General features: G+C 41.2%; 1 protein-coding gene across 1 annotated transcript in view; it reads left to right on the top strand.

Annotated features, from left to right (window-relative positions):
* MORC1 (MORC family CW-type zinc finger 1) overlaps window positions 1-24,031 on the top strand; it is a 94,365-nt gene extending 70,334 nt beyond the window's left edge. The window contains exons 25-31 of the mRNA XM_019557094.1: window positions 2,186-2,261; window positions 2,571-2,682; window positions 3,830-3,970; window positions 8,991-9,081; window positions 16,530-16,724; window positions 20,172-20,237; window positions 23,321-24,031. Coding sequence (XP_019412639.1) covers window positions 2,186-2,261; window positions 2,571-2,682; window positions 3,830-3,970; window positions 8,991-9,081; window positions 16,530-16,724; window positions 20,172-20,237; window positions 23,321-23,482 — 843 coding nt within the window. The 3' untranslated portion in view covers window positions 23,483-24,031. The remainder of the gene's footprint in view (window positions 1-2,185; window positions 2,262-2,570; window positions 2,683-3,829; window positions 3,971-8,990; window positions 9,082-16,529; window positions 16,725-20,171; window positions 20,238-23,320) is intronic.
* The last annotated feature ends 1,444 nt before the right edge of the window (window positions 24,032-25,475 follow it).

Consider the following 25,475-nt stretch of genomic DNA (forward strand, 5'->3'; position numbering starts at 1 on the left):
CTTTTTGTTTGCTTTACTAGCTGCAGCATCACATTGCAGGCTCATGTTCATCTTGTGGTCAATCATGACCCCCAAGTCCCTTTCATCCATAGTGCTAGCCAGTGAAGCACTGCCGAGCCTATAAGGATGCTGCAGGTTTTTCCTCCCAAGGTGGGGAACCTTGCATTTTGCGTTGTTAAACACCATCGGGTTCTCATCCACCCATTTGCTGATCCTGTCAAGGTCAGCCTGAATCGCCCTTCTGTCCTCAGGTGTGGATGCTTTACCCCGGAGTTTGGTATCATCGGCAAACTTGACCAGTCTGCTTCTGACTCCAATGTCCACATCATTAATGAAAATGTTGAACAATATAGGTCCAAGGACAGAGTCTTTGGGGACCCCACTGATCACAGAGCACCGTGACGATTTGACTTCTATCAGCCACCACCCTCTGGGTCTAACCACGGAACTTTAATTCCAGCTTCACAGTGCAGCAGCTGTTGCATTACCATTCAAGCAGCCAAGAGAGTCCATTGACTTAATGGCTTATAGTTCTTCACTCCAGAAGTATTAACAATTATCTCACCTTTTTAATCATCTTGATGTTCCACTAATTCAGCTAACCTTTTTAAAGAGAGTTTTGCTCAGCTGCTAGGTGTTCAGCTAAGTTAAGCAGAAAAAGAAGGGTGAGCCAGCTGAAGATTAGGTTCTCTCCCTGTTTTGTGCAGCCATAACTGGAAAAAAAACTCCCTCATTTGACCTTTCAAAAACAAGATCCTGGATTGTGTTATATACAAGAAAATACAGTAGCTCTTGGAGAGGTTCAGTAATCCAGGATGTGATTTATCTGCTTACATACTGGAGACAGCTCAGTCCTGCTACCAGGTGATTACAATAGGTGGTTAGGCACACTAATATGCTGTAGCAGGGTCCCATTATGTGAAGAGTAGTATGTAAACCTAAATGAGGGGTTTACAATCTAATAGTGTTCTCATTTCACAGCCAAGGAATTCAAGGCACCGATTAAGTAATTTAGGTAGAGTAATACAGACCTGGTTCACTTCCTGCCAAGTTCACACAAACTTAATCTGGCTGAAAGCTTTAACCACAAGACTAGTCTCTCTCAAAATGCTGTTTACACTAAATGAAATTAAAATTGGAAACTAATTTATCTACTACTTTATTTTTTAGTCCTTTTGCTCTTTGCTTTTCCCAGGCATTAGCAGCTGCTTCCCTTGAGCATCACCTCACTCATTGCATTTCCCAGGAGATGCTGGACACTTAAGAATTTGTCTTGTCCTTTGGTGGTGGTGTCTACCATCCTCTTCCTGCTGGCAGAGCAGTCACAGAGCTATCTTTTAGGCTTAAAATAAATTCTACTTTTGCTTGTGAGTCAGATTTCTTGGTATTCTCAGAGGAAGCCTTACCAACACAGGTCTCAGGTAACAGACCCTCATTAAGTCCAAAGTATTTTACTTTGCACCCTCAACACAAATGGGGAAATGGATGAAACTTTCCACAGCAGGCTCACCCCACTCCTGGAAGACATTTCCACTTGAATTGTAATGCTGAATAAAACACTGAAGCCTAGAATAAAGGATTCTGTGGAAAGGAACTAGTATGAAGTAATCACACAAGGTTGCCAGAAAATCACAGCACCTTATCTTCAGACAAGTGAAAAGTTCTTCCCAGTGAGAGTTTGTTCTTCCTTAGCCACTTGACAATAAGTATACAAATTGTAGTCACTGGAATTGCTCATCAGCTTTACTTCCTTCCTGAAAAGAGGTACATATAAGGCTGTAGTTAGAGGCGACTATTAAACTGCAAAACAGTATTTATTGTCTTTGTCACTGTGTACTAAACCATAGAGGTTTTGCCATGTTTTCCCACTTTATTTTCATCTTTATTTTTATCCAGTAAAAAAATAATGGGTTTTTGGTCATAAAAAAGAAAACAAGTAGCACTAAACTGAAAAACACATATAAATGAAATACTTCAAGTCTGTTTCTGCCCATTTGATTTCATTGACATTGCTGGAATTATGTCAATGGAAACAAGAGCAAAATTTGTCAGTTATATTTGCAGTTAATCTCCAGTTAATAGCTATTATATTTTAATTTAATTTTGCTATGTAGATCGATGGCTTTTGAAAAATAGTAGCTTATTAAAACACAGAAATCTAGTGTTGATTTTTTATGTACTTCAGGTTATAGATTCTGAGTGTGAGACTGAAGACTTGCCGAACTATGGAGAAAGTAATGAAAGGCTTTGGTTGAACAAAGGTAAAAGTATAAATTGCCACTTTCATTTCTATACTGCATTCATGGAAGTGTTGCTAGGAGTATTTGGAATAAATACTGCAATTTATAAATACATATATATATATATTTTGAAGCTATAATGGGTTAAATATAAGGTCAAAATTCAGTTTCAAGGAAAACTTGCAAATGGTGTTTAAAAGGACCAAGACAGCATTATAGCATCTGTATTAAATATCAATGACTTTTAAAACATTCTTTTAAGAAATTACTTTCAAATGATTATAGAAATCTGTACTCTTGTTCTTCTCATGTTCCTTGCTAAATGTGTAGATTTATTTGGAGGAAAATGCAAGTGGCCTGACATACAAACACGCATTTGTCTTGATCAGATGGATCCTGCAAAAATAAAGGGAAGTAATGTGCCTCCTTCAAAGGTGGAAAGGTGAGAATAATACTATTACCAAAATACAAAATGGCCATTTTCAAATTATTTGTAATGACTGTAGCTAATGATACCGAATATAGTAATATATTGTATAACATTGAATACAACATGCCAAAGAGCATACTAAGAATAGGGCTATTGATCTTACAAGCTATCACACTAAGTAGCAGCTTCCCTGTAAAATTAAGACTTGACTTTTTATGGTTGTTATTTATACTATGTATGTGGTGAATTTCAGAACATTTGCTTCCAAGCCTCAGGCCTATTCCAATCACCAGTATAAACTGGACCACTTCAGTGCAGCCATTAGAGTTAGGTAAATGTGAAATTACTGTCAGAATTCCATAGGAACCATGTGATGATCCAGGAAATAAGAAAGAGGCAAGGATTTCTGGTGGTGATTATCTTTTATTGGACCAACTGCACGGTTGGGAGATTTGGACAATTTTTTGAGTGCAAAGTACTCTTCAGAACACTGGTGCCTTACAAGTGAAAGCTTGTCTAAATGCATCTAAGTAGTTGGTCCAGTAAAAAATGTCACCTACAGAAATCTTTGCCTCTTGCATGCAACCAGTTTGGCATTCTGCCAACAACCTTGACTTCTTCGGGTGAGTGGGTGTAAATGCTGCCACATACTTCTATGCAAAAGGGGTCCAGTAACTGGAAAGTATATGTAAGCAATATTATAGGCATTAAAGCTATGCTATGTCAAAATGAGATCGTAAATATTTTTCCTCTAATTCAGCCCCTTATGTTGTGGGTAGAAGTAAGTTCTATACTTTATGCATCATGCAGTACTTTATGTAGCACCTACAGAAGCCTAGGAAAAGCAATGTATTGTTTCCTAAAACCAGGGAACTCAGCTTAGCAGGCTTACAGGAGTCTGTCAAATTAGAGAACAATACACAGTTCCAGTCCTGCTAGGCCAGTCCCCTGAGTGAGTAAATAATATGTATGTTCCTCTTGTCCTTGAGAGATTCAGGTTTATGTGCTATCTCTCTTTATTTGAAAATTAGTTTCATTCTTACTATGGCAGCTCTATCTGTATCTATGGTTTATAATAAAGTGATTAAAAAAAAAAGATACTTCATCACTTCCTTTTGGCATAACAATTACAACCAATCTGTGGTCTACTTTTTTCTAGTTCATTGGCTGAAGATCTAAAAGAGCACGCTGAAAGAAAAGTCCAAGTGATTATGCAGTCGGCTGCTACAGCAAAGCTTACAGAGTCCCCTCAGAGCTTGTCTGGAAAGAAAACTATAGCAATATTAACATCTCACTTAAGGTGAGAGTTTCTTTGCCAAATGCTTTAACTTGAATGGTTCTGATGCTTTTCATAGTATTTGTGTAACTGCAGCTTTTTAATCCACCCCAGTTGAGCAATGCTACACTTTGGAAACTTCCACTATTTGAGAAGTCCATAAAGGAATCTAAATGGTATTTGAATGTCATGCACACTGCCCAGAACATTAGAAAAATTGAATCAGATCTTTGGCAGTATACTAATCCAGTTTTAAATGCCTAGCTTAAGTAGTAATTTCCAGACGGACATGTGCAAGTTAGGGCCTTTGTACATGCCACAAAAATGGCCTTTAAATCAGCTTCAATGCCCTTTTGCACCACTTTAATGGCATTGCTGTTTGCACGTTCAGTAGCATATTCTGTTTTAATAGTGTTAGTTTGCACATTCGACAGCTTATTCCGCTTTAAATGACTTTGGTACATAGCAAGATAAAACACCTCTGAGAGGTTTTAGTTAGCTACCTAACAAAGTGCAATAGTGCATGGGACGCTGGAAGCTGACATGCTTGGGGCTTCACAGGCCACATGCAGCTCAAGGGCTATGGGACCTGCCGGCAGCCCATGCAAGCAGGCTCCACTGAAGAAGAAGAAAAAAAAAGGACGAGCCTGTTCTTTTTTTTTCTTTATCTCCCCGGAGCCTGCCTGCCTGCCTGAGCTGTACGGAGGCCTGGTACTTCCCTCTGCAGCTGGGTAGGGGGCCGGTGCTTCCCTCCACAGCTGTGGTGCCCCCCTGGGACTGCCCAGCTCAGGGACCGCTCAGCCTGCCAGTAGCTCGCCCCTGCCATCCCCACTGCCAGAGGCAGGTAAGGATCAGGCCCAAACCCTTGTGTACATGCCACAGGGGGTTAATTTGGTTGAATTCTTCCTAAATTGAAGCAGTATTTAAAAGCCCACTGTTTCAATTTAGGGAGAACAAACCAAATTAAACCCCCATGACATGTACAAGCAAGCTTGCAGTATACTTATTAAGGTATTTGCCTAAATTTGCTAATGGTTTTGGAGTTCATCTCCAAGTTTTGAGGGATCTGTATGTAAAAAGAAGTGAGTTCAGTAAATATAACAAAATGTGCATTAGCAAAGATTTTTTTAACAAGGGCATGAATTTGCTGATTCCTCTAATGCTGGCTTCAACACAGTGAGACTAAGAAGTATTGGTCTCTTTTCCTGTCATACAGCTTGATTGTGATGATAAATTTTCATTTTGTTCTGTTAAATCTATATCTTGTTGACAACCTCTCTTCGGAGTCCATGTCAGCTGTATTGCCCAGGGCAGTAGCACTGAGGGGTCATTTTTCAAGTCACCAGAAGTGAAACACTGTGTTCCTCCTTGTGGACAATGGCTTGCATCAAGTGGGCAAAAGTGGTTGTGAGTTCGAATGAATTGCTTAGAGATGTAGATGGAGCTTGATGGTGAAAGTTGCCCATCTTTAACTCTTAAACTGTAGGTAAACTTTTTGGCAGATTCTGTGCCACTAAAACAGAAAGGTGTATGTGTGGACAGCAAAGGTCAGAACCTATTCCACATTGTTCAAGTCCATGAAAATCACATCTGCTTTTGTAATGCACCATCATCTTACCTTGAAGACTGAGTCACAGAAAAATAGAGGGGAAGAGGAGGACCCACTTGCCTTTTACTGTTTTTCAAGGTCTTGAGCAGCATAGAGTATTATACCCCATAGGGACCCTACATCCATTTACATCCTCAGTAAGTGAAATAGAATCTTGGCTCAAGATACATTTTCTTGATGAGTTGCATGTTGTCTATATAGCAACCCTAACTCATTAGCAAGTGCCATTTGATTTATTTTTCCTGCTGGTCATTATTTTTTTTGTTTTTTCTTTGTTTTTATTTCAGAAATAATTATGATTTCAGGTCCTGACCTGATTCCCTTGGGTCTTTTATTTTTGAGGTTTCTGCTGCTTTCTGGCTACAGAAAAAGTTATAATCTATGTTTTTAAAAACAGAATGGGAGAAAGACTCCTTAAAAGCAATCTCTGCCTTCAGACAGAAATCTGTTGTGTGATACATAACAAATGTTAGAATTCAGAATATGTTCCATGTCCACACTACAAAAATGGAAATAGCTTCCAACACCAGATCTGCAAGAAAGACGGCCAAATCCAGTGAAGGACTAGTCCTTAGGTGGTATCTAAAACATTGGAAAGTGGCTCCAAGACTCCTTAAATTATGTATGTGGAAAATTGGGCATTCTGAATGGTTCCAAAACAAACACACTGAGCAGGAAGCTGCCTTGAGTCAAAATGCTCATTCTCCTGCTGCCTGGAGCCAAGCCATAAGGAGATGCTGATGACAGAACCAAGTTTTAAGTCCTGGGATCCGGCCACCTTATTCGTGGCTGTTGGGAGGTGCTTCTAAGCGGTGAGGATCTGCAGCTGGAGCAGTTTTCTGGAAATAGGCCCCTATACTCATTCCTTCACAGAACTGATTGGAATTTACTCTTTCCTTTTACAGTCGAGGAGAACGTGCATATGGTGTCCGTTTATGTAGCAGTCTAGTGGTTGGAGCAGTCTGGTAAAAAAAAAAAAAAAAAATCTGAGTTTCTGTCCCACATCCCAGGCTAGTGCCCTAACAAGTTTACAGACCTGTGGGGACATTCGTCATCCCTGTTTAAGCTATGCCACTCTGCAGCAAAAAATGCAGGATTCATTTGATCAGAGAAAGAGAGAGAAAGAGTGAGTGTGCACACAGAGGGAGCATACATTGACAGAAGTGACATTTTTCACGTGATCTGGCCCCAGAAAGCGCTCTACAGCTGTGACCTACACATGCATGGCTGCAGAGTACTTCTAAAATGGCTGATCACACAGAAAATTAACCCTCGTTAATCAGGTAACAGATTAAGGCCCTCTGCTTTAGAGCACCTTGGGGAACGTGTTCCCTCAAGAGTTAATTTTTCACTCAGGAGTGGCGCTGTCAGTGGAGAGGGAGGAAAGGGAGCAGCAGCAGGTGCTGCTATGCCTGGCCTGAGCTGGAATGGAGTGTTGGAATGGAGCCCCTCACCTCACAGCTGCCCACAAGCTACCTCACAGCCCCCCAGCTGGGGTTTTGCGGGGAGATTGGGACTTGCCCCCAAGGCAAGGGGACTCCGTTCCACCCTGTCCCATCCCACCCCCTGCTCCAGTTCTGGCTGCAGTAGCAACTGCTGAGTAAGCCAGGCCTGAGTTAAAGGGGATAGGGGTAGAACAGAGCCCCCTCACCTGGGGTCCCAGCCCAACTCCTTCCAGCTGGGGTAGTTGGCAGGGGCTGCAAGGTGAGGGACTACATTTTACCACCCCCACTGCAGTTCAGGCCAGGCATAGCAGCCCTGTAGCTTCTGCTGTTCCCTTCACTCCCTCCCTGCTGACAACCTTGGACCTGGGGAGTAGGGCAGGGCTGGGGACAGGGGTGGTCCAGAAGGTCCAGTCTAGGCAGGCTTGATTCCCCCTTCAACCCAACAGGCAAATTTGGGTGGGAGGAGGAGGGCCTGCTCTAACTCATGATGCTTTATGTAAAGCACCATGAGTTAGAGTAGGGCCCTGAACTTAATTTCATAGTTGGTGGGGTCAGAAGGGACCTGAGCAGATCATCAAGTCCGACCCCCTGCTATGGCAGGAAAGAGTACTGGGGTCAAACAACCACAGCAAGATGTTCATCTAGCCTCCTCTTAAAGACCCCCAGGGTAGGAGCCTGCACCACTTCTCTTGGAAGTTGGTTCCAGATCCTAGCCGCCCTGACCGTGAAGTAGCGCCTCCTGATATCTAGCCTAAATCTACCCTCTGCCATCTTGTGACCGTTATTCCTAGTCACTCCTGGTAGTGCTCGGGGGAACAGGGACTCCCCCAATGCCTGCTGGTCCCCTCTGACTAGTCTGTAACAGGCCACTAGATCCCCCCTCAGCCTTCTCTTGTGGAAGCTAAACAGGTTCAATGCCCCCTATTTCTCTGCCACACAGTGGTTAGGACATTCACCTAAGAAGGAGATATAACATACAACTTTGGTATTTCAACTTTTTTAATTAAAAAAAAAGTACATTTAATCCTTAGGTGAATGGGAGCAACCTACTTAATTATTTACAGAGGGCTTGACATCCTATGAAATGACAAGAGTTGGTGTAAAAAAGTGTTAGACTTGAATTAGCAAAACTATGAAAATTCTGTTTGAACTGTTGTTCTCTCTCTTTCCAGTATTGGTAGCACACTTACTATATAGCCACCCTTACTGAGTGAGGAAAATTTCCTAAAGGAGAAAAACAAACATGCAGAATCTTCAAAAAAAAAAAAAAAAAATATTGACTATGCTTTAGCATTCTTCTGACATAATATTAGTAATTGTTAGTGGTGCTATTACTCTTTGGGAAGAAAATACCATGTTAAAAGGGAGGGTGTATACATAGATAAATGTATTAAAATAGATACCCTATTTCAATAAGAGAGTTGTTTGTTTAATCTGCTATGTTGTCTAAGCCTGATTCATAATTAAGTTATAAGTTCAGTGGAAGTAACAGTAATTAAACAGTTTACTAAATTTTGCATTATAATGGTAACATAACAACCAGATAATTACCATCTGGATGAAACTGAACAGACATCTGCTGAAATCAGCAAGAGTACTACCTGTTTCCTTGGGTGACAGGTCTGTCAATAATGAGAAATGCATTAAACCTATCCTTTCCACATATAAGTTACCTTAATGTGTTTGTATAGAAGTAATTATCTGCATAGACTCTTGAAAAGTTGGCCATAAAGTCTGATGCTGCCAACCTTTCTGCAGCAAAAAAATGAAATTTGGAGGAAACCTGCTTTCCTTGCTATATGTGGATTTGTTGCATAGTAAATGAGAAAATAATAAAGGAGCATCTCAAAAGAGCTTATACTAGAGGTGTCATGAGTGCTGGACTTCATTCTGTGGTTGTGAATATAATTCACTTTCTGGAGTTAACTGTGGTCTTTTCAGAACCTTTACAAAGACATATAGCATTTTTTGTTGAATTTTTTTTTTTTAGAGAGGTTCTGCTGTATTTTTTGCCAGACAGTAAGCTGTCACAGGAACAGATTAGTGGTATGTCTACTGAGGAACTAATATCACTATTTAAGGTATGTGAGCTTGGAGGCTAAATATGAATTCTAACAGGTGAAAAAAAATGGCGAATATTACAAAGCCTGCATTTATATAAAACTACAGGAATTAAGACTGTAGCCTTTCCGAATTCAAGTATGGGGAAATATCCATCTCTGCTTGATAAGTATTAGTAAATTCCCATAGTGGGTAATGTGTGAAGCCTTTCAGAATGTTGGTAGTCATGCCTTGACTGTCATGCCTTGTCTACAGTTAGCAGTACAACTCCCATTGCCTTCAGACACCCTCTACATGTGCAAGTAGTGGCACAATGGGATCTAATGCATGATTAACACAGTCACGCCTTGTGCCATGCCACAGATGCATGGCAGGAGGTGCAATTATGAGTTTATGCATTAGATCCTATTGTGCCTTGTTGTGAGCGCAGGGGGGAGCCTGATCCCAGCCTTCTTCCACCCCAGAAGGTGCAATACACCCCCCTGCACTGATCCTCTTGGTCTAGAGGTTTCTCCACACCCTAGAGCCCTAGGGACCATGACAGCTATGATCCCCAAGGTCTGGGGGGGGGGGGTGAAACCCCCAAACCCTAAAAATCACGGCTGCCATGATCACTCCCCCACTGCCAGATTTTTCCACCCTCTCCCCTGTCATACTCCAAAAACCCTGAAACCCAAGCCTGGAGTAGCAGATTGGAGCTGGGTCAGACACCTCTCTGCCATGTTTCCCACCTCTGCAACTAGCTTGGAGCTAGGCCATGCCCCTTCCCTTCCCACAACTGGTTTAGGACCAGACCATGCCACCTCCCCACAGCTCCTCTTCATGACCAGATGGGGTCCCAGTGTGACTGCCTCAGGTGCCAAATCAGGACCACCAGCTGGATCCAGCCCACACACAGACAGGGCACTGCCCATCTGTCCCATGAGCCAAAAAGATTGAGCACAACTGTTCTTACAGTTATGCATACACAAGCTAGAAGCAATGCAAATGTAACAACACAATTTTTAATCCAGTGTCATTCAAAGTGAAAGTTGGAGTTCTCCACATTCCACATTTGTATCGCTCCTAGTTCATGTACATGGAACTGTTAGAACACAACAGCTGTTGCACACTCCCAATCCGCAGTTCACCCTCTTTCTTTTAAGTCACACTAAGTATACATTTTTCCATGCCCTAACAGAAAAAACTATTTTTTAAATTTAGACAAGTGACACTTCTACCTTATTCTGCTTCATGGAATTAAACTAATTGCTTCTGCCTTCTGAAGAAGGTCATTCATTTTGAAAGGGAATGCCCTCTTTGATGGTTTGGTTGCTCTAAGATCAGTGATCAGTTATCCTTACATTCAAAGGTTGAATCAATTACCCCTCCAAAACTAGGGTGATTTTATAAACATACAGAAATCTCCTAGGGGGAAAAAAAAACAACCACTTTCTCCACTTGCCATGTTGTAAAGTTTTTTGGTATTGCAAGCTAGCCATACAAACCTTTAGGGCTAAGAACAGACATTCAAAAAGCCTGAGCCTGAATTGATTCAGTCTTTGCAGGTTAGTCTAACCTGGCTAGGCTGAACTGGTTTGAAACTAGATAGATGTTCTCTCTAGACTGAGGAAATTGAGGCATATGCCTGCAGTAGCTCAGGCTAGAAGCCGGGGTGGGGCAGGGGTGGTGCTAGAGCTGCCCTCCCTTTCCTTCCAGTGCTGAGATGCGGGGAGAGGGGTGTGGCCAGGCCAGGCCATGGGAGGACTTCTGATTAGGAAGGTCTGCCTGCAGCATCTCAGGCTTTTCCCCACTGGCTGCTCAAGGGGCAGGAGTGTTGCCAGCCCCTTGCTATCACTCTGAGGCAAGGGGGGTGTACAGTGCATGCATCTGTTGATGATACAGAGCTTTTCAATTTCCCTCCCTACTTTGTCATACTGTCTGAAGCCAACTGGCAGGCGAGCAAGCCAGCCAGGGGGCTGATAACAGTCTTTATTACCCCAATAGCAAAACAATAGCCTCTCTCCATTGCATCAAACTTCTTTAAACAGCTCACTGGCTGACCTGTTGCTTTGTTCCAAAAGCCCTTAGCAGTCACTGTTTTGTCTTCCTATCCCAGTGAAATTGGAGAAAGACATGAACACAGACAACTCTTGGGATCAGCTAGCATATCACATGCCTAGAGTCCCTGGGGTTGGGGTTCCTGGTGTGGGAGATGAGGGCGGGGTGGATTTCCTGCTTGAGCATCAAATGTGGGGGTGGGTAAGGGCAGGAGGAAGCCAGGCAGACCCTGCTGTGTCTGCAGTCTCTGCCAGAGCCTTACACAGCATTAGCTGGTATACTACATGCTGGCTATAGCCCATGCTTTGAAAGAGAGGAGGAAGGGATCTCTGCTTAAGCAGCGAGTGGTGAGAGGTAGAGAGAAGGGGGCATGGGAAAGCCACCATACCCTGCTGTACCTGCAATTCTGCTGGAGCTGTGGCCAGGGAGCAGAAGGGAGGAGCCAGCCCTGCAGTGGAGCAGAGAGCCCTGCCCAGCCCAGGCAGCATGCCAGGATGCTGGGGGACTCCGACTGAACTTAAATCAGCAAGGGGTCTGGGACAGACATTGCATAAACTGGTTTGACCCCAATCAGTTAAGTTTACATTCAACGAGTTTTCTCTCAAACCAGTTTCGTCCATTTTCAAACTGGATCATGTGCACTAAACATCTGTTCTGTTACAGGTTTAAGCCAGTTTCTGATCACTTAATCCGGTTTACGTGTAATGTCTGTTCCTAGCCTAGAAGACTGTGGATAAGAGGAGGAATTCCATAGGTATTTACTTACACATTTGTGTATAGGTGGCACCAAGCACAGTGGAACTCTTCTCTTAGTCCTGCCATATTAAATGTGATGCAATGCTCTCTAGAAAATGTCCATAGAGAGTTACTATTCCAGCCAGCTGAGATGAATTCTCCTATAGGTCAAGCAACTACTATGACCTCTTCTCTTAAATCAAAGAGCCAGAGGGGTTTCTAGTTCTGTCTCATCCTGTCACCATAGTCTCTTCCAGCATTGTTTGTTTTCTTACATTCGGACATTACTGCAATTCTGTAAATGAATAACTCAACTGAAAAACTTTTACACTTCTCCAGTTGATAGTAAAGGTTCACTTTGTCCCTTTGGAACCACAGCAACAACGCTTTGGAACCTGCTTTTCTGTTTTCCCAGCTGGTTGGTGTAGGACTCTGCTCCTTTGCCTCTTTTCTGTATGTATTTATACTTAGTATCTTATTATTAAACCAGTTTCTCTGAGCACCTGCAAATCCCATGCATAACTCTAATATCCTTAAAACCTAAGTGTAAATCTTAATTCTCATTTTTTTCATAAAAATAGCCAGAGTGTCTTTCTGAACTACTAAAGAAGCCAGCATTGCGCAGCAGCCAGGTAAAGCTATTAAATGTAATTCATTTATATTTTAAACTGATATGACATCTGATGGGTATAGTAAATTATTTTGTATGCAGGTTTCCAGGGAAAAGAGAATTATTTCACTTATAGAGTTTTGAATTTTTTAGCTGTATTTATTACATATACTTAAGAGATGCAGTCTCCTTAAATAATATCCGGTGCACAAAACATCTAAGCTTAGGTCAGTAAAACTGAGTTAAAATTTGGTTCCAAGTTATACTCTTAAAGCATTTCTGACTTCAGAGCACCCAGAAGTTTCTTAGGTGTACTTGAGGATAGAATTTCAGCTATTTATGCTTTATGCCAACTTATTCTTAAAAGAATGTAGATGGCCAGTTTATAAAGAAGTGTGGTTAGTGTTGTCACTGCCAGTACTCTACCGGTGAAACCAGAGGTGCTTACTTTTCTGAAACACAGCCAAACATTCATTCAAAAACCTACTCTTTCAAGTATGTCTAATTTAAATATCTAACAAGAATTGTCATGGGGAAATGCATCAGAGACCCAACAAAACAGTCTGGTCATTTAAGAACAATGATATAGGATGCATTAGTGCATTAAAGTTCACTCTTCAAAGTCAGGCACTTCTAGTGGCAAGACTACTTCATTAATTTCAGGGGGATTACTTTTAAGAATAACGGCTTTTTCATTTGAGAGTGTGAATGTAGAATCATACTCTTAGCGTATTACAAGATCCTAATATATCCATTACCTTTGCAGCTTATTTCTTAGTGATAGCTAGTGAAGAATGTCGGTGCATTCTTCCTGCTGGCTTTAAGTGTAAATAAGAATTAAACAAAAGAATTGTAAGGGATGAAACTCATTTTCTTAATATCTTCAGCTCTCCCCTGGCCTTTTCTTTTCTTAAGGTCTCTCTTCAGGTACTGGCTCTAAATGGATAAAATGGGTGAATAGAATAGGAAGGTTTTTCTATTACTTAAAATGGTGTTCCATGTGATAGCCAGATAATTGTCTTCTCCAAACAAGAATAAAACAGTCAAGTGGAACCCAACTGATTTCACATACTCTGCACTCACTATCTCTTTCTTGAGAAAGCTACTTTATTTTGTAAGATTAAATCTGCCAAAGGTTTCTTAAAACTAAAATCATTTTCTTCTCTTTCTATTTTTCATCAAACAATTATTGTATTTACTTGAGTACAAGATAATCCTGAATATAACCCCCCCATATTTAGATTCTATATATGGAAAATTTGTTATAATTTTCTAGGTGTAGAATATAATTATCAGAGTGTCTTGAATTCATCCTCCTTCCACTGCTATAACAGGGTAAATGCTGGCTGAGGGGAATCCCATTGACCTCTGCCCCCACAACTTCCCTCTGTGGCATTCCTGCCCGGCCCCCCCCCCTTACTGTCAAACCTTCCACAGGCTCTGTTTTGTCCCCAAGCACAATGTGGAAGTAAGCTGCATATACCCATAAGAGCAGGAAAGCGACAGAAAGGAAGGCAGGAACTTCAGAGAGGAACAGGAGACTGTTAGGGGTCTGACTCTGCCCTCAACCCTGCCTACTGCAAATTTCAGCCCAGGCAGTCCATTAACATACTTTTAAGCACAATTTTTGTACCTATTTATGCATAATATAAACTCTGCATATTAGTCCAGTGCCAAAAAGCTCATGACTTATCAGATAGTTCATTAGGCTGGGCCCCAGCAGAGTCAACAGCATTTCAGGCCACGGTGGCTCACAGCCCAGCATTGCTCAGTATGTGTGAACTCCAGCCCCACACCCCACCCCAAAGGATCCACATGCTAATTAGCCCCGTACTCATGACTGGAACAGGGTGTTCTTGTCACAAGTCCTAGGACCCTCCAAAATGTATTTGCAGATGAGGCATGGGTCTGCCTGATTTGTCTCCATGTTGTAGAGGGCAGGGGAACACTAATCCCATGCAACAGGCTGAGAGAGACAGCAACAGGGCCTCTCAGCTGCATAGCAGTTTCGTTGTTTGCTAGACATTTCAGGCTAGTGAAGAAACAGGAAATGGAAAAGAAAGGCACAACTCCTCTGTGGGAGTGAAGAAAAAATCAAAATAGATTTGATGTAGTGGCTTACTGTGACTTTCAAAAGTATTAGTGCTAAGGGGAGATGAGCACAATGGACACTGTCTCTTATTCAGATGGGCTGTAGTGACCTGCCTTTATGGTGGGTTTCATCAGCATTTTTGAAACTAGGGAAAAGTCTTAGAGCTTGTCCCAGCGTATCATGTGCTGGCCTGGTATGGCAGCATATCCAGGCCCGGTGCCTGTTCCCACCTGTAGGAACATCTGCCCTTTTTTTTTTTTTAAAGGTTTCACTGACCAAAAAAACTTCCCATCACCATTCTTGGCACCAGAGGAAGGTATTGGAGCTTGCTGTGGCATCTCTGACTGCCAGCGTAGCATTGCAGTACTTCCAGCCCAGTGCTCATTACCTCCTGGAGAAGTAACTGACCTTTTGTTTGTTTTTTTCTTAAGGGGCCACACATGCAAAAAAGGTTTCCATCAGTGTTTGCCCAATATGAGCCATGTGCGATATGGGCATGCTCAACATGGGCTGTATTGAATCAACTTCATAGTTGTTTTCATGACTGAGCACATGCTGCTTCTAGCAGCAGTTTAATGATAGCCAGTGTATTTAATGGAGGAGGCAGAAGAGGGAGAGTTGCTGGTATACAAATATAAGATGAAGAGCTCTTTTCTCTATGCTGTTTTGGGGAGGAAAAACTTGTTTTATAGTTGAGCAAATACAAGCGTATCTAATTTAACAGAAACATGGTGAAAGTAAGCATGCTACTCTTTCCATTGCTAGTTGATTAAAACACCTAAAGATCTATTCTAGAAAACAGGTTCATAGATTTCATAGACATCAGGGCTGGAAGGGACATTGGAAGATGATCGAGTCCAGCCCCCGTCCCAGTTGCTTACTATACTTACTTTCTTATTGAGTAACTGAGAATGGTGATATATATGACCTATTACATAATTTTGGAAAGTTTTTAAAAACACTTAATGTATTGGTAAAATTGTCCAGCAACATTTCATCCTTCCCAGCTGACTGCTGACAAATTTCCTGTTTAACTTATCTTCAGTTGTACATGCTGCCTAGGCAGCTTTACTTTGCATCTCCCTTTGAAAAGGTCTTTACATTGTTCATTCTCAGTTATGGAAGATGCAACATTTTCCTGTGGAGGATTTTTCCTTCTGCTTTTGTCCTTTGGGTTTCCTGGTTAAGATATAGATTAATTTTCTCTGCCTACCAGAAGTCAGTTAAACAGCAATTTTGTAAACAATGTGCATGCTGAGCCACTGTATTTTCCATAAGGAAGCCTCAGATTTGCTAAGAATTGCCATCGTCATGAAGTATCTTTGGAAGAGTCACAGCACTGCAGTAATGTAAGGCAACAATTCTGTAGTGTATTACTGGTGATGAAATTACTGTCTAATGGAGAGCAAATTAAAAATGTCTGGACTCTTTTCCAACCATTCTCTTTAACACAAAATCCAGCCTAATATGGAACTCCAATTCTTTCAAAATAATAATGCAGAACATAATTGACATAGGCAGAACAATATGAATTTCTGCTTTGTAGAGCTATCTCTGTTTCCGCATCTCAATAAGAACCTTACACTCTTAGCTCATTCCTCTGTGCAGAAATTTCAATAATTTTCAATGGGCAGCCTTTAAGCGTTCCTCATTAGCTTTCTAGGAAAAAGGGGAGGCATTTTAAGAGAAATGTTTCAGTCTGCAACATGGTTTAGATGAGACAAAGGGGGCAGGAGGTTAAAAAGGAAAATATTATGATTAAATTGAACTCTTCCCACACAATCAAGTGTTGTCAACAGTGAAAGCAAGGTTTCATTGTCCATTTTTATGCTGGGCTACTCTGTATTCAAGTGTGATAGACTACAATAAGTCAGTTATCCATTAAAATCAAATATATTTATACAGGTGTATATATACACGTATATATTTAAATACATCCTAGTTATATTGCTTTTAATTCTAATAAAATACGCTTACAATTTCAACTCTAGGTTATAAAAGACTATTTCACTGAATATGAAAGGCAGCTACTTGGGAAAATTCAGTCTATAACTAGCCACTCTTGTGAAGTAGCAAAAGTTTGGGAATTGCAACAAAGAGGATGCGAGTTAGAAATGAAAGCTACAAAAGAAAAGCTGAAGAACCTTCGGGAAAAGATGGCAGAATTACTACAGCGGCTTCTTCCAGTGAGTGATAATTCAGATTTGTATTATTAATGAGCTCTTGGTATTTTTCCATAAGAAGAAAAATACAGCTTGTCCTGGAGATTGCTGTTCTAGACTATGGTAGGTCTCCATATCATAGTAAGTGTCCGTGCATTATGAATTTGTTCACAGATACATTTCTAAAACTAAAAATGCTCTGGAGGCTGGAAAGGTTCATTAGAATCATGAACTGTGTTTTCAGTGAGGTAACAAAAAAAAAATCTACTAGTAAGTTGAGCTATCTGATTTTTCCTGGCATCCTTGACAGCTAAAAAGCTGCTGTAAACATCTCACAGCAGAGGACTTGTATACACAAAGACCTCAGTAAGCAGCAAAGCCACTCTACACAGACTTCCTGCCTGGTGACTTTTAGTGCATAGTACACATATGGAAAGTGCCTTTGTGCAAGGTAGGTCACCCCACATTGATTCAATCTATGTCAGCTGTTTCTACTTCAGGGAGGTAATGGAGAGTGGCTAGTGCACCGTGAATTCACATCCAACCTTACTGTGCAAAATGGGCTAGATCCTATCTAACCTCAGAGATGCCTAAGTATCTAAATATGGTACTATTCCAACCTGGTGGAGTCCTTTGGAAAAATAGAAATGCAAAAAATAAATGGGTTTCTTCCTCCTCTCTTCTTTCTGTGACAGTCTTAAGACCAAGATAGAGGCCCATTACAAAAGTCAGTTTTACAGAGACTCAAACAGGGTGGAATAGGATTGCTTTTAGATGCCTATATACCTCCTAACGTGTGGAATATGATTTATTTATTCCACACTGCTTGAGTTCCATGTAGGTAAATCCAAAATACATGCATGCTCCTACAGTAGGGCTAACATTTTAGAGATTTTAAGTTGCAATCTAATCAGACAGCTGATTTCATAATTAAACACAAGGTTTTCTTTAAGTATAGTGCTGCTCCAACTCATGTAGTACCAAGTTTATAAATATTTATTATGACATTAACTAAATGCAGTAAAATACATTTCTTGAATATACTCTCATTTTAATTTCATATTTTATGAGGCAGGGCCGGGACAAAGGCAGTGGTATCACTGTAATGCTTTTTCAAGTGTTTCAGCAGAATTAGAATAGAACCTAAATAACCCCACTGACAGCCTGAAAAACTGAACAATCATTTTCAACGTCCATAAGTCACTGAAAACTAATAAAAAGGTAACCGGCATGAATTTTAAAATTAAAGTTGAATTGCCACTTAGGATGAGGACACAGTAGTGTAAGCTGATTTTGCTTTGTAACAAGAGTGGAACAAACCCATGGCACACAGCCTTTCACCAGTGTAAGTCTTTCTACACTGTGAAAAAGGTACCCTCCAAAAGTGAGGAGTAACTATACTAATCATGTATCCACACCTGTAAGCCATCCTGCCCTAAAATAAAGGTTTTCTCAATGCAAGCTGGCTCCCCTGTTTCCCCATGACCATGTATGTAACACAACCTATTGCAGGCTGTTAGACTAGAAAAACCTGCTGCGTGCTTACTTTTTACTTCAGGGTACACTTGCAATAGGGTTAAGTCTACAGTAAATTAATCTACAATAATCATGTTGTATGTCTGTACCTTTAGTTAACTCCTTGGTGCATATTGTCAGAACTCTTTTAGTTTCATTGGAGCTATGCCAGAGTTGTGATTAGCATATATTTCAATAGAATTTATGTTAGGAAGAACATAAGAATTACCATGCTAGGTCAAACCAATGGTCTTTCTGGTCAGTATCCCATCTCCAGCAGTGGGAAGCGTGGATCCATTAGAGAGAGAGATCATTCAACTGCATATATCTAGAGTGATCTATCCCCTATTCATTACCCTCCCTGGCATCTATCATTATTGGCTTGGAGATCCCAGAGGAAATATCTCCAATCGTCCTGTTCAACAGCCATTAATAGATCGGTCATCCATGAGTTTGCCTATTTCCTTTTTGGACCTGGGTTTGCCATCTGCCTCCACCACTTGTGTGGCAATGAATTCTACAAGTTAACTATGCATTGCATAAAAAAGTACATTCTTTTGTTAATTTTAAACCTGTTTCCTACTAATTACAGTGGGTGCCCCCTACTTCTACCTAATATTACAGTAATGAGAATAAGCTAAAAAAATCCTCAGGCATCTTTTTGTGTCTGTGTGTGCAGCTGCTGATCTTCTGCTGTGTTGCAAGTCAGCTTAACTACATTAAAATCACTGAGAGTCTTGAGCACTGCAAGATGTTAGATTTGTTGTGCAATTTATTGTAACATGCCACATATTCAAACAAGCACAGGATAAAATGTCAGACCAGCCAAAAGGATGTTACTTTTTAAATGTGAAACACCTTTGCGCTAGGTTTGCGTCTCGCTTTTATTGGCATATGTGATATTTCCAAGGGAGACAGAAGGGAAAGCCGCTGGCTCCATGATGGAAGCTGACGGCAGTGTTGACTGTGATGTTGAGGAAGCCTTTCAGAGTTCGAGGCACATGGGAAGTCCAGGATCAGGGAGTGGCTCCCTGATGCTTGCCTCCCAGCACATGTGCAGATTTAAAGAGCATGCTGGGCCACCATGGCTTCCCAATATCAGGCTTCCAGGTGCAATTTTAAATTTGCTGCCATGCAGGCAGCCCAGCGTTGGGGACCTGCTCCCTTATGTGAAGCTGCCCATCCACCTTGAAAGTCCAAGTGTGCAGGGAGCCTGGAATTGGAAAGCCATTCCTGGATTCCAAGGTCCCCCTGGGCTAGCAGAAATGCAGTGGGAACTGAGAAACGTATTATCCCAGATCCCCAGAATCACATATTCTGCCATGCCAGATCTTAAATGTCTGGCATGACAGGACGTGCCATTTCTGGAATCTGTATAAAATTCCTCAGATCCCATTATAAGGTAAAATTAATGTCTGCCAGGGGCCTTGCAGTTGACTTAATTGTAACTGGGATTTGACTCGAAATGCATTCTAGTTTCAGAGATGGATGGACTTTTGTATGGTAGAACCCAAATCATTTGTATCTGGGAGCTTCACAACCCACTTAGTTTGCAGTAGGTTGTCAGAATTAAAGAAAAACTACTCAGCTGCTTTCTGCAGCCTTTGCTTCAGAGCATGCTGGTTCTGCACTCATCCGTAATTCCTCAGCAGTTAAGCACAGCTCTTTGCTGTGGCTATATGTATCCCCAGCTAGTTCACGAATTCTCATCTTTGCAGAGGATGAGGAACTTAGTCCTGTAAAGAATTCAGGTTCTACCATGCAGTGGTATCAATGTTGCCACCAAAAAGCAAAAATATCAGTTTGCTGTTGTGTTGTATACTCAACTATGGGCTTGTTCCTTTTTAGTAAGGGCTGCAAGTCTTCACTTACAAAGAGACTATAAAGCTTCAGGTAGTAAGAAGTGGACTGTAGCAAAACAAGTATTCCTATGATGAGTTTTACTTTCCCTTACAGGGATCTGTCACTGAATTCCAGAAATACTGCCGGTCAGTTAATGAAAAAAAAAACCTTTCTGCTGAGGTAAGTGACCTGCTCATCTTTGCAGTTGGCTCCTGGTCACTGAAATTGAGTCAGATAAACATTGTAAATAGTATGTCTGTAAATTCTCAGCCTTGCATTACCTTCCATTGTAGATATTGGTAGTGCTAATATTTAAAACATGGGAAAGATTGGTGGTGATTTTGCTGTGCAAAAGTACTGGGATTGAAGTCCCTGGTCCCTTTCATACTCGTCAATTAGCCACCTCTTTGTGATGTCACTTTTGTGATTCCATGTTTGCCATTTTCTTGTTTTGAAACCAACTGTTGTTTTTAGCCAGAAGTTCTCAGGATGAAGACATATGTTGCCTTTGTGCTGTCAGAAAAAATTATATGGTGGCACAAAGCAAAGACAAATGGACATCCCTAAATTTTGTTGCACTACAAATGTCCAAATTTGTGGCTGTGACAGAAGGTAGTAATCATTTCTGATACTACATTGTGGCAGATGTCTGTTTCCTTACAGTGGGAAAGGACTGGCAACCTGGAGTTCAAAGGGGTTGGGGGGCCCATTCCTGAGCAGAATTGTGCTATTCGAGGCCTTGGAGTGGCTGCCAGGCTTTCCCAACTTACCAAGATGCACCCCTGGGATCTCTGAGGTCATGTCTGGGTGAGTGTGGAAAGTCAGGGTTTCTTCACTTACCTCAGTACATCCCCGGTATCTCCAAGGACATGTCTGGGTAAGAAGGGAAAGCCGGGGTTTCCCTGCTTAAACAGACATGCCACTGGGATCTACCTGTGGAATTCCCTGGCTTCCACAGCACTCTGTGCGAGGACCTGAGCTGATTCGTGCTTCCATGTGAAGCGCAGGTTGGCACAGATCCCAGCAAGGAGGCGCAGGGTGGTGTGGGAGCCAGGGAATTCCCAATGCCCTGTGCCTTTGAACGGGGAGCCGTGCCAACCTGTGCTTCACATAGAGTGCAGGTCCTGACATGGAGGCATGTGGCTCTGGGGATTCCTCAGCTCTGTTGCTAACCCATGCCTCCACAGATCCCAGCAAGGAGGTGTGGGGCAGAGAAGGATGTGGGAAATCCCCAGGCAAACAGGTCAAATTGCCCCTTCCCAATGCTGGACAAGATGTGATGCCTGTTTCACACAGTAAACTGGATCAGGTGTGGCTGGATGCATCCTGCCACAGCTGACCCAGATCTGTTTCTATGCTAACGTTATGCAGGTAGGTTTCAAAACTTCAGAGGCCCTTGATGCTAGTATGAACTGGGTCTGTCTCCTCACCTGTCCTAGCTAATCTAGGCTTAATTCCATAGGAAACTTAGCATCTTCAATATGCAAGTAAACTTGTCATCTGCTTTGGAGGGGCATTAGCCTTCTTGGGGAGTGCTCTGCCCCATGGGTTCAAAAGAAACCACCTGAATATCCATCGTTAGGTAAACTTGCTAACTAGACAGCAGGTTTCAGCTATGTGAAGCCCTATATCTGAACATTCTTTACTGGTAGCAGACAACTCACTGGAATGCAGTTCCCTCTTTCTAGCTAGACCAAAGCACCTTTCTTTTTACTTTCTTTCTCTGCTTTAATCAAAAATGTGTTTCATTCTGACTCAAAATTCCTGCATCCTATGTAAAAGAACTTCAAAATACTAAAGAACATAATAACCTACATCAAACAGTAAATGTCTACTATCTGGAAAAAAAGATATTTACATCAGAAATGAACTCAAATAGTTTATTTTTTAGAGGGGCAAGACATGTTGTGGGTGACATCTTTTATTGGACAAATTGCATAGTTGGGATAGACTTCAACAAACTTTTGAATGCCATGAATTCTAAGTATTATTTTTCAGTTCTGGTAGCTTTTCTGCAGTTTATACGGGGAGCTGAATATTCTCGGCATCTTACAAGATAAAACCTTAAATGAGCAACTGGTGTCCTTTGTGTTTCAGAATCTTAACAACTCTAATGAGAATTTCCTTCATTATGTTCTGAACTCATGTGAAGTGTTGCCATTAAATGTTTCCAGTAGAAATGTTGGCAAGAATCCCTTTAAAACTTTTATTGTAAACATCCTTAGGTTATAGTGCACTATAGTAAAGATGCTCCAAATATAATGTTCTTTGTAAACTACTTCTGTCTACCTTTCTTACTTCTCATCTCTCTTCTCTCTCATCCAGGCAAAATAGTACCTGCTTATGTCTGTGTTCTCCTTCACTAGCCAGGCCATCCCCTCGTCTCGTCTTTTTCTGCATCAAATTCAAGCTCAATCTGCTTTACTATAGGGACCTCCTTGATGACACCCCCACCCATCTCTCTCTAGTTATGCATGTGTTTCTCTTTGCTTCATGCTGTTTCCTTTTATCACTTTTTTCTGCTTTTTTCCCTGACTGTAAATCTAAACTAGCTTTTTCCAGTCCCACCCCCCCTTTTCCTCCAGAACCACCTCTAACTCATGTTGTGAAAAGGGATTTCTAGCAGGAGTGTCAAGTGATGTTAAAAAAGCAGATGGAAGGATCCAGTATAGACATACACAGTTCTACTAGCAAAATTGCACTTTCACCAATATAGGTGGTTTTGCTTTTGTTGGAGAGGGGCATTGCTGTGCTGCTGCAAGCAAAATAATGGCAAAAGATGGCTGCTTCCACACTAGGAACACTGGGACAGTACAGTGTTATCACCACTCCTAGTTTGCTCATGGCCCTTGACTACTCTTTAAAGCAATTTCTCCTTCCTTTCTATAATCAATTTTCCTATACTGTGGCTACATCTACACAAGATGTTGACTTCGCAGTTGTTACAGTGCAGTCATTTAGTACATTTTTAGACAAGTACTAAATGACTGCACATTAACCCGAGTTGCACAGTAGCACTGACAAATGGCTCTTTTGTGACACTGACTGCATAGTAGCCTGAGACGACCGTGCAGTAGCGTCACATCACTGTTTCTTTATTTCCCCCCCGTCCTTTATTTGACTTTAGGTTATGAGCTTTTGGGGGTAGGAAACACTTTTTTGGACATGTGTTTGCCTACAAATTGTTTTAAAATGTTGTATGATTATTAAGTGTTTAGATGCACTCATGTTTGTTTGTTTTTATTTTTTATTACCATTTTAAGGGTGTTGAAACAGATGACTTGGAGCAGCTTGATGGCTATCTTGAAGAACTGCTCAAACAGGATGTGTGCTTCTCTGGCATGTTAAGTTTACCTTCTATAAGCACAAACCCAGTGGAGAAAGAGAGCCTGCCCTCGGTTTCACCGGAGGGATCCTCTTGGTGAATGTCTTCCCAGCTTCCCATTACAGGACAGTTGTCCTCAAGGCACTACAGAACAGCTGCCTTGGCAGACTCATGAGCAGTCCCTTGAGTTGCTGATGCACCTTTTCATGTACTGGGCCTAAATTCCAGCCCTTTTTCTCTGATGTCACCTCCTTCTTGGCCTACACAAGAGAAAACCTACTACTTCCCTCTCCATTGAGTTTCAAGGCCTGATGTCCTGCACTCAGCAATTCCAATTTTCCTGGTCCACTCAGCAGTTGCAGGGGCCTTCCCTCCAGTCCCAAAGTGGTCTGTTTCAAAAAAACCATGTGCCTTTTTCCACTTTCACTCAGTAATGGATCAGGGGGCTCTTTTGAACTTTTCATTTGAATTAGATATTACTATGCCATTGTAATAAATGTTGTTGGAGTTTTAGGTTTTGTCAGTGAAGATGTAAATTATTATTTCAGGCTATGTTTACTGCATGTTGGCTTTTTCTGGATGCTGTAAATACAGTTGTTCTAAAGAGTCTGCAAACCGTTGACTTGTTTATAAAGGCAATGTTTCCAAATATTGAACTACTGCTTTTTATTCAAACATCACACAAACAAATCCCTTTGTACTGATGTCAGTGACAGTGAGCATGAGTTAAAACTTGGACTACAATTCTGCACTTAACAGTGTTCAATGCATCTTGCAGCACCTCGCTGAAAGACTTCTGCATTTGTTCTGCTAGGATTATCTGAAAAATGCAATTTAACAATGACTACTGTGTAACAGTCCTTGTCATTGAAGACCTATATAAGTTTTATACAAACCAGGCTTGTCTGTGCTTTTGAAGAAGCATGTGGTGCAGGAAGATTGAACTTCTGCTTCGTATTTGGCTACAATGCCATAACATTTTATTTTATTTTATTACAGAAGTAAATTAAAAAGTTCAGAATACCAAATGAATGCATAAATTTGAAGCACAAGCATGTGTCTTAATACCCAAGGTTAATATTGGACACTGCAACAAGCAGGTTACTTGGGAAGATTTTTTCCAGTCTCTTTCAACACTGCCATGCTCTGCAGAAAACTGAATTACAATTAGTTTGGCTTGTTTTTAAATAGTTCACCTGACCACTTCTCTCTCTCTCTCTCTCTCATTTGAAAAGCCTGAGGATGTTTAACATCTAATTTGCTTAAGGTCAGATAAGGGCATGGGATTTATATAGTAGAGTCCAGCTTCCTTGCAGAATCAGACTAAAATTGTTGAAGAGGCATCCTGCTGTGGGAGGAATTTACACTAGCAGAAATCAGAATCTTCACCTGTAAAGGAGCTCTCAGCCTCAGCCCTCTCAGCAATTCACACCTTGAAGATTGTGTAGTTGTACAGGAATGAAAGGTGAAAGCATCTCTGCTTTCTTTCCTGCAGATTGAAGCAGGAATGTCACCATTTTCACCCATTTTACTATCTTTCTGCCAATTTGACAAACAAATTGAATTTCATTTGAGAACTAAGGCATTTTACCATGGAAGCCTCAAAGTTGGTTAAGAAATTGCTAATTAAGAAGTTACTAATTAGTTTTGGCAGCTAAGACAGTAAATGCCTCTAATCAGCAAGACCAGTGAAAGAATCCATTTCCTTGTATTTGGCATACAACAGCCCTTAACCCTCTGTCATATTTTGTTTTGGTAATTATTTTGTGCAACAGGTTTGATTTGTAAATTTTCTGCAAAATTATACAAAGAGACTCATCAGGAAGAGCAATGGTTATATTTCCAAAAAAAGAGAGGGGGAGAGGACACTTACTTCTGTTGGTTATCTGCCCAAAGGGTTTTCACATATCAAATAATGATTAAACCAAGTGATCTGAGAAGCTTTAGTGAAAAGTGCTAATTAAGTCTCCGGAATGTATTTAACTTTTATACTATAGTATTTAAAGCTTTATACATGCCATTAAAGATGAAGATCCTGTGAATGTACAGGAGCCAGCAAGCAGGCCAGCAAACGGGCATTTGAGTGGGAACCC

The sequence above is a fragment of the Crocodylus porosus genome, unplaced genomic scaffold (assembly GCF_001723895.1).
Source record: "Crocodylus porosus isolate Cpor-Errol unplaced genomic scaffold, CroPor_comp1, whole genome shotgun sequence".
NCBI lineage: Eukaryota > Metazoa > Chordata > Crocodylia > Crocodylidae > Crocodylus > Crocodylus porosus.